Source organism: Populus euphratica, unplaced genomic scaffold, assembly GCF_000495115.2.
Source record: "Populus euphratica unplaced genomic scaffold, PopEup_1.0 scaffold2.1, whole genome shotgun sequence".
NCBI lineage: Eukaryota > Viridiplantae > Streptophyta > Magnoliopsida > Malpighiales > Salicaceae > Populus > Populus euphratica.
This window is the reverse complement of record NW_011499846.1, coordinates 6911421-6921149: the sequence shown is the minus strand read 5'-3', so window position 1 is coordinate 6921149 and position 9729 is coordinate 6911421. Positions and strand designations below refer to the sequence as shown.

The window sequence follows — 9729 nt, the reverse complement described above, 5'->3', positions numbered from 1 at the left end:
GTATCATAAAATTACTCTCTCATCTAAAATCTCAAAGCAACCCAAAAATCATTTTTTATCTTCTCTTTGTGACCACCAAAGTATAGAGTATGAAAACATTTATAAATAAATCTTACCCTAAAATATAACAAGTTTATGTCTTTATATAAATTAAATATAAGAGTATTACTTTTCTCACGTATACCTATAATTTAAGAAAAAACTTAACACAATTGTTACTTTTAGGTCTTGTTAAATTCCATGGGAAACAAACATTAACATGGGACTTGTGTAACTTTACCAAGGAACGCAATTGTATTTCACCATACTACAAGGAGAATTTGTCTTATACAAAATATTGGCACCTTCCCAAAAGAGACAGAATTAATTCAGTTAGACTATCTGCTAAAAATGAAATAAAATAAAATCATTTACAACCCCAGCCCGTAAAATTCTTTACACTAAAATTTATTAAAATAAAAAAATGAATGCCTGTCAACCAAGCCGAACTCCTGTATTGTCCTGATTATTGGATGTTTTTGTAGTTCATTATTTTTTTCGCTGTACAGGCCCCTGTATATGCATGACTGCAATTAGTTTCTTCGGCAGTGTCTTATCATGAAGCCTTGCTACTGGTTCCTCTTGTAGCTGCAAGAGCTTTCTTCATGTGGATATTGGTCTCTGTCAGTTTTGCTTCCAAGGGCTCTACTTTTACCATGCCACCTTTTTTAGCTAGATCTCGCGGCTGCAGCTTCTCCGGTGATGATTCTCTTCAATTTTATTCCTTCGCAAGCATTGGCCTAAATTTGGCCTTAATTTGTTTTCTGCATTTGTATATATAGTTTGTCTTCAGAATGACTAGAGGTCTGTTTTGATTTTGCTCTCTAACATGTTGCCCTGCCAGTGGTGCAACGTTTGTCCATAACTTTCCTTTCCTCAAAAGACGCTATAAATCAATTGTCTTTCAAAAGAAAAGTACGGTTGAATTAAGTTTATGATTTATTTTATTTTAATTTAATTTTTGTCGTGTGTCAATGGAAAGTTTCATATTAGGGCACTAATACGTACAGAGGATAATCTTCTGCCATGTTTTTTTAATCAACCCTCTCTCCCATTTCTTTAAGTTGCTGTTTATATATATCTTAAGATTACAGAACCTAATATTTTAGATAATATGAAGACTTAATTCTAACTACTGAGCTGTTTTTAGGAGACTACTTGATTAAAGTAAGATGAAATTTGGGATGGCTCTCGGCTGGGAGCTGGTCCATACCATACCTATAAGCTTGAACACGGCGGTCTCTAAAGTGCTTTCCAGAAGACGAAGTACACAGGAGATTAATTTAGCAGGCTTCTCTTTAATTAAACCTCAAACTTCCATCAATTAATCAGAGGAAAGAGACACCTTGATCAGCTCAAATGAGTGGAACCATGAATTCCTTACCTTATGAAAGAATGGTATATTTGGAAAAAGCTATACATGCTAATTATGAACTTAGCCTGCATAAATTCAAGCATGCAAAATCTCTCCATCATAAACTGTGTTTTAATGTTCATTGAGCTTTGTTTCTGTACATAATCATTAATATATTTTATCCTAATCTTCAAATACATCACATTTACATCATGTACACAAATTCATTCTTACACCCCACTCTAAGCTTTTCAAAGCTCACAACTCCAAGTAACAACACTCTAAAAATTTATCTCCACCGACAATTAATAGATTAATCAAGGTATAGATTACTTTACACAAATAATATATATATATATATATATATATCCTATTTTATTTTATCTCCTTTTTCAGCTTATCTGTATATGTCAAAATTTATCTATCAGCCCAACTTGCAGTAACAATAAAGTACTAATTGATCATAACAACACTCCAAACAAGCTGAATCAGCGATACCTTAAAACCAAAGCTAGAAGCTTCTCAAAATGCACATCCAAGGTTGCTGGAAAACATCATTCTTAGTAATTTGTTGGACAACCCATGACTTCAAGCTTCTTAATTTTAACATCTCACTGTTTCTTCAATCCTCTCAAAAGCCGAGTATAACTCCTAAGATTTTGGGAAAAAGTGAAATAACAGACTAGGGCATGCACCTTATTGAAGGCCATAGCCGCAGACGGTGGTAACCCTAGTTGGTGGAAAAGGTTGTGCAAGATTGAGGAAGCTGTGGAGATCCAGGTATTCCACTAGGTGCATTATGGTTGGTAGCCCCATCACTACCCCTTGGTGTACCCATAAATGTTGAGATAGCTGCTGCTAAGGCTGCTGTGAAGTTTGGGTCAGAAGCAATGGCTGCGGTAACTGTCTCAACCATTGAAGCATGCCGCTGCCCTAATTGCACGGATGGAATTGCAGGTAATTTAGGAGAGGCATAAAGTGGGTGCCCTAGGAGTTGTGGGAAGCCATGCAAAGGAAGAGGGAAAGTGGCTGGAGAAGGAGAGGTGCGGTGAAATGGCATTGTAGTGTTTGGGCCTTGCGTCAAGTCCAGGGTTATAGTGGGAAATGGTGCAGAAGCAGATAGGGTAGCCATTGTTGATGCGTACGGAAAAGAAGGGTAGAAGCTACTACTTGATGACAGGCCTTCTTTGCTAGTGGTTGAACCTGAAAGGAGCATCGCTGCCGCAGCTGAGGTAGTACTTGCCATAGCTGTAGCTGCTGGGGGAAGAGGGTGGTTGTGGTTTCCTTCATATGTCGTAATGAGAATGGTCTTGTCTTCTGCACATCTTTGCACCTGTTAAAATAAAAACATGAAAAATATCAGTAAACCAGCGATCCAACCTCAACGGTTGATCAATATATAATTGAAGTCAGAATACAGCTAGATCACCAAAAAAAAATTGTATTCTTAACTTTATGGTCTGTTTAATTTAGAAGGAAATGGGAAAATTAAAAAAAAAATCCATTTAGATGGTCCGCCATTAGTTATTAAGCCTACAAGAAATGTAATTTATCATATACTAAAAGAAAATACAGCTTACCAATACCGACTATCAGTATTTATTGACCAATAAGTGAACACGATGAAGTAACCCGCACCGTCATAACATTAATTATTGAAAGTTGAAAGTCGTTGTATTAATCAATTTGTTGCTGACACTTATTTACCTGCTTGCGGACCGGGCATCCAACAGCCATGGTGCAACGATAGTAGGCACGGGGACAAGGGTTACCTTTGGCCATCTTTTGACCATACTTCCTCCACTGGCATCCATCGCTTATCTAAATATTTAAACCCAAAAATTCACTGATCCGATTAATTCATTTAAATTGTGATTACTTTGCAGCACAGAAATGTATAATAATTTTTTTAATAAATGTAAATTATTGCTCACCAAAGGGGCATCCGATCTTGCTCGAACGGACACTCTAGCCTTCCTGAAAGGCACCTCTGGTATTTGCTCATCAGGCTCATCAGGCTTCTCATGTTCTAGTTTTGGACTTTTAGGGGATCCCCAGCTCTGGGATGTTTGATCAAGGCCATCCTCAATTGAAGCTCGTTTCCCTAACATTTGAGACTTCGTTCCCACTGTATTTGTTGAAGAGACCAAAACTTCTTGCGTTTTGTCGTCGGATACCGAAGGATCATTGACATCTAAAGTGACAGATGGCCTTGGCCGTGGGTCCACTAAATGTTGAGCTGACATTATGGAACCTGGTGTGTCATTTAGCTCCCGTTTCTGCATCAAACATTAAAATGATTCAATGCAATGAAAAAGATATCAAAGAGTTCCGCCAACCATTTACGAGAAAAAAACTGATCCTCATATTTTGCTCATATCCCATTAAGTGAAGATAAATTGGATATCTAAATTAACGAGAGATTCAAGTTTTGGACCATCTGGTTGCATCCAATGAATACCATGCTTCTTAACTAGCGCGGGGGGGCGCAGCCCAAGCGAAAAAAAGAAAAGGAAAAGGAAAAGGAAAGGCAGTAGTATTCTCTTTATAGGTATCCGCAATGGAACATCTTATATATATAATCAACTGCAATCACCGCGAGGCAGATTACAGGCTGAGGCTCGTGATCCCAGTATCAAAAAGATCTGGGACAAATCTTTAAGGTGTATCACCCCTGCAAACACATGATCATATGGAAGCAAGTTCGATGATTGGCAAATAGAAATTACCTATTTAAGATGTGTGAAGAAACTTGGAACTGTCTCGTTATCAACCTATCCAGCTAGGTGGTTTTGGAACAGAAATGGCCTAAAACATGTCTACTGAGATATTGAAAAGGTGATACTCGATCAAGTAATCGCACTTGATTTCCAATTTAAGGGAAGCACGTTACTCATTTTTTATAGATAAAACGGGCCCTTAATTAATTGCAAATTGATTAATTATATATCTCACCATTCTAGGAGTTCGTGTGTGCGTGTGCGTGTGTATTCACACGTAACTGATTTAAGCAAATTAATCAATCACCTGCTCTATCCGATTCCCTTGTGTCTGTTTTTGCGTTGCCATGATTAATTGGGCTTGCAGGTCCTTGTAACTTTTGGTAATCTGATCCAACAAGCTTCTCAGCTTCTTATTCTCATCATGCAGTCTCTCTAACTCTCCTTGCAGTCCACTCAGCTGCAAAGCCAAATCCCCTTACTTAAGAAATCCAAAATCCTTTGAATTAATGTCATCGGAAACACAAAAGACTCTGTAAGTATTAAAGTGAAAACTCACTTCATCATTATCGGGGTTCTTGACATTTGCTATTATTGAAATCCCGGAACTTGAAGTTAACAGATTCAATCCGGTCTGTAACACAATAAATTAAGTCAATAACAAGTGAACACAAGTATGAAACACCTCCTACATACAAATATTGGTAAATAGTAAATAAAGCATCATGGCCATGGCCTTCAAAACCTAACCTTTGGCAAGTGACACATTAAAAGCGAGTGAAAAAAGTAGGAGGAAAGAAACAAATCAAGAGCTAGATAGACATAATAAAGAAAACCTTACGTTTATGCTAGAATCAACTAGACTTGATGATCCAATAGTACTAATCTTCTTCTCTTGATCAGTACCTGGAAATTCGCTAGTCCTATCAGTAGAAAAGAAGTCAACTTCTTTGATTATGGGCCTGGTATGATCACTCGAACTGTCATTTGAGTGATCGGAAACACCTGGGTTTTGCCGGAGAAAGTCACCGGAGTGGAAGAACACCAATTCACGGCCTTGTTTATCCATGAGTTAAACGACAGAGAGGGAGAAACAAATTAGATATTGTGAGCGTAGTAGTTGAATAGGCTTTTCAACGAGAGGTATTTGTATTGTTTTGTTAGAAAATAAATAAATAAAAAGACTAGGAGACTAGAGATGGGACGGATCCAGAATATAATTACAAGTACCTGAGAGAAGACCCAGCCGTTATTTTCGCGGGATCGGTGACGTCTCTGTTGTGTCAGGATCACGTGGCACCATATGAGAGGGGGAGCATGCTGCAGCCGTGCAACTTGTAACATGACACAGTAACTACATGGCAGTGTGATGGATAAGTAGGGTAACTAGATTTGCGAAATATTATTATTATTTTCAACTGGACTGCCTGGATTGAGCATTCTATCTGCTGACGAATATCTGAAAGTGTGTTAACTTTATTTTCACGAAAGTATTTTATTTTAAAAAATTATTTTTTTAATATTTTTTATAATTTTTTAATGTAGATATTGAAAACAAAAAATCTAAAAAAATATATAATAATTTCTTAAGTAAAAAAATATCAAATTTTTAATTAATTTTATATAAAAAATATTTATGGGAGATGCCATTGATTCCCAAACATAATGGTAAGAATATAGTTATTTTGATAAAAAAAGATAATGAAGATAGTTTAATTAAAAAAATCAAGTTAAATATTTAAATGAAAAAATAATTATATAGTTTCTATTTGGAATTGGGGTGGAGGTTTGTGTTTTAAAATGTTTTTTTTATAAATATATTAAAGTAATATATATGTTTTTTATTTTTTTAATATTAAAAAATTAAAAAATATAAAAATAATAGAAATTTTAAATAAAAAAATCTAAATTTTAATCCAAAAATATTTTCACCGAATACCAAGTTGTTAAGTTGCTGTTAATGATAACGGAATGGGATTTCATTTGACGGAGATTAAGATTAAGTGTGGGAAGGTCTCCCACGTGGGGTGGGGACCGCGTCTCTACGGGTCAACGCAGTTGACGGCACGGCTCTATCTAACGGTGGTTAGAATAAAAGGGTGATGATCCTAGAGAGAGAGAGAGAGAAGAGAAAATACCTAATCCCACTGACTTCTAAAGCCATTTTTTTTATTAAAAAAAAGGGTAACGTCCTCACGTCATTATTTGGGATCTGTCCATGTCAACCAAAGCTATTATAGGAAAACCTCTCTCTCTCTCTCTCTCTCTCTCTCTCTCTCTGTATAGAAGAACTGTGGGCCTTAATCGACTCGGCAGCCTACAAGGCTTGAATATCCTGACCGAGCTAGCAAAAATAAAATTAAAGAAGAAGAAGACGAAGAAGAAGAAGAGCCCCGTTTTTTCACTTTGAAAAAGCTTCAATTTTGAAGAGTAAATATGATACAACGCCCCCCTTAAATTGAGACTAATTGTTAAATTGATGTGATTTTTATATGAAAATTTATCAATATATTTTTATATATTATCTTGTTTTTTTAATTATAATAAAATCAATTTTAGCTAGTACGGACCAATTTAACATTTAAAAATAATAATAATAAATTAAAACATATCTTATTTTTAGCATTTATTTTTTAATGTTGGTGTGGTTATTTTTGTTTTGTTTTATTTTATCGTCTCCTTGCTAGCTCTTTATTAAACTCTAACTCTATTTTTTTTAATAAGACTCATATAGATGACCCAGTCACTGGAAGAATTTTAAAACATTTCAGCTTTAGTACTGTAATATTTCAGTTAAATGGATGTAATATTAAGCTGTAGATATTCTTCAAATACTAAATTTTTTCAGTTTTTTTATAGATGCTTTAATTAAAAAATTCGAATTTATCTTAAAATGATATAATTAAAATATTTTGCTATTTAATAATGGTCAACTAATATCATGTATTGATTTATGAACGTGAAGATCAAAGACTAATGCAACCAAAACTGTAAGCAGAAGGGGCAAGAAAAGTTTACTCTCCATCTCCTATACATTGCGCATCAAAATGCAAATAAATATAATAAATATTTTTCAATTAAGAATTTCAAATTTCCTTGTCTACGTGATGTGTTTCAATTCTCAATCTTCATCCATAATTAAGTACTAAATTATATGTCCAATAAATATTAACCTTATAAATATGATTTTATAATCTTGAAAAAAAAACTCCCCAAAAAATCCCACAAAAATATTTCTTGGAAGAAAAGCCTCCAATTTAAAAAAAGGCATTATTAAAAAAAGTAGGAGAGAAACCATTGCAATTATTCTACAAGAGTTTGACAAAAACTAAGATTCTAAAACCATATAAAAGGTTATAATCCTAAATAATAGGGGAATAGGAAAAAACACTCTTATATATATTTTAAAAAGATCTACTAATAATAATTTGATGAAATTAATCAACACACCAACAGGTAAAAAATCAACTTCACAAAAAAAAACTAAATAGAAAAAATAATTAAAATTCAAAATTAACTAGAAAAATAATTGAAATAAAAAATAGCATATTCTAGGCCTAATTTGAGGATATTTCAAATCTCAACTCATTATAAATAATCAATTTTTCTATAGAACTGAATATGTAAAATTATCTAATGAAATTTAAATTTGATTTAACTGTTAAATTTAAAAATATAATTATTTTTATTAGACTATAAATTTGATAAGTCTGTACTTCTTCAAGAACTTTATATTATTTATCTAGTCTATAAATACATTCTCAATTGAATTTAAAAAAAAAGGCTTTTTCTATACCATTATTATTATTATATGTCATCAAAAAGTTTTTATTTTTCTCTATTCTATGTACGAAAAAGTAAAGGAACTAGCTAGATTCAATTTTCAACATTATTCAATTGTGTAGCAAAAAAACCAAACCATATATTTAAACGGTAGCTCTATACGTACATCATACACACACACACACACTCAGTGTACGCATGGTATCAGTTATGAGAGGAAGTTTTAAGAAATTGACACGTCACCGTGGCTTGGTCTAGTCGCAAAGGTTTGTTGGCTGACTTCTTTAGTCCTCGTTCACTTGCAAGGCAATTCCGTCGACTATACCACTATTTTTCTTTTCACTACTTTGGCTTCTAATTAGAGAAAAGTACTATTGAGGGCTCCACAGCCAATTGGAAAACCCTAGCATGTGTGAACAGCAGATGGTAGAATATTTCTGACCGAATGAGCTGAGAAACTTTGAATGCCTGATGAACTAGCGGGCGTTTCTTTGCGTCTTTGAAAGTGGGAAGAGGACCAGAAGTTAACAGCCGTATCAACGGCTAGACTTGTTAGAATCTGTAGAACGAAGACAATGCAGCGAATGGTCATGAGAATTGAAACCAGATTAATACAGCGGTCAAGAATTCCTGCAGAATTATGATTTTTTTTAATGGGAATTTACATGTTAATAAAATGTAATAGTGCAAGGAGTTTTTGTGATTTTTTTATTGGGATTTTTATAGGTCGTAGCACGGCGGCATCGAATGGGATATGTCCTTTTTGTAGGGGATCTCGTCCTGGACAGTATTTTCGATTTTAATGAACGTAATTGCTTGTTGTTAGCATAAGGAAAACTCAACCTCAACTGTCCTCTCCCCATATTGCCATTAAAAATCTGTATGGAACTTTGTACCGAGCTATGGACTGTTTCTTAATGCCCTAATTAATAACCATTTTAAAGATCAATCAAAGTTTAGCATTTTTCTGGTAAATAAATCTGTGCTTTATCTTATCATCTAGAATAAAAATATATATTCCTAAGAAACTAGAAAAAAGTAAAAAAAAAAAAAATTATTAGGGTGCCGGTTATGATGGGTGAATAGAATGCTTAGAAGCCTCTACAAGAGGGACTTAATTATTTGGCCCAGGTATATGTCAAAACTACAAAAAAATACCTAACGAAGTCTTTATTTTTATATTTCGGGTTATTCATAAGTAATATATAGTAATTACAAAACCAAGAAATTATTAATTGAAGTAACTAAGCAAGGATCAAGTTTGGTGACCGTATAAGTTGATTGCCCCTTGTTTTAGAATTACGGACGGTAACCTTTAATTGTTTATTATTTCACTCACTAAGAGATCGCCTGATTAATTTGGAAGAAAAATGAGCCTCAGGTAATACACACGTCATACTTAGCTGTGGTTAGGTGATATACGTACTGAAATTCCAACTTTGAGAACTAAGAATTAGGTTTTTGTACATCTTTGAGTTAACATTATTGACTGTACTGCACTCTAAAAGGCGAGCAATAATACACGGTCCCTTGTATTTAATATCTAATTTAAACAATTCATTGTACTATTTTTATATTTCATATTGCAATGCCAAGATCTCGGTATTATATATATATATCGACGGAAAGATATCTCAATAAGTTTTTCGTTTGATATAGAAAGACATCTCAGTGCATGATTACAACAGCTGTGCTAAAAAAATGGTTGGTTGAAAATCTCTAATTCATCAATGCATCGGCATCATAATATGAACTACTTGTTTTGTCAATGGCATTTTTCACAAGTTGCTTGGAATGTTCAAAGATCTTCGGGTGCCCAATAAAATATTAAAG

At 34.0% G+C, this 9729-nt stretch overlaps 1 protein-coding gene across 1 annotated transcript; it reads right to left on the bottom strand.

Annotated features, from left to right (window-relative positions):
• Positions 1 to 1488: 1488 nt before the first annotated feature.
• Positions 1489 to 5306, bottom strand: WRKY47 (WRKY family transcription factor). Its single transcript, XM_011041817.1, has 6 exons — positions 4955 to 5306; positions 4673 to 4747; positions 4421 to 4573; positions 3328 to 3672; positions 3101 to 3214; positions 1489 to 2726 (listed from the first exon to the last, which is right to left on the bottom strand). Exons 1-6 carry the CDS (start codon positions 5180 to 5182, stop codon positions 2124 to 2126), a joined length of 1518 nt encoding a protein of 505 aa, XP_011040119.1. The 5' UTR covers positions 5183 to 5306; the 3' UTR covers positions 1489 to 2123.
• Between the last annotated feature and the right edge of the window lie 4423 nt (positions 5307 to 9729).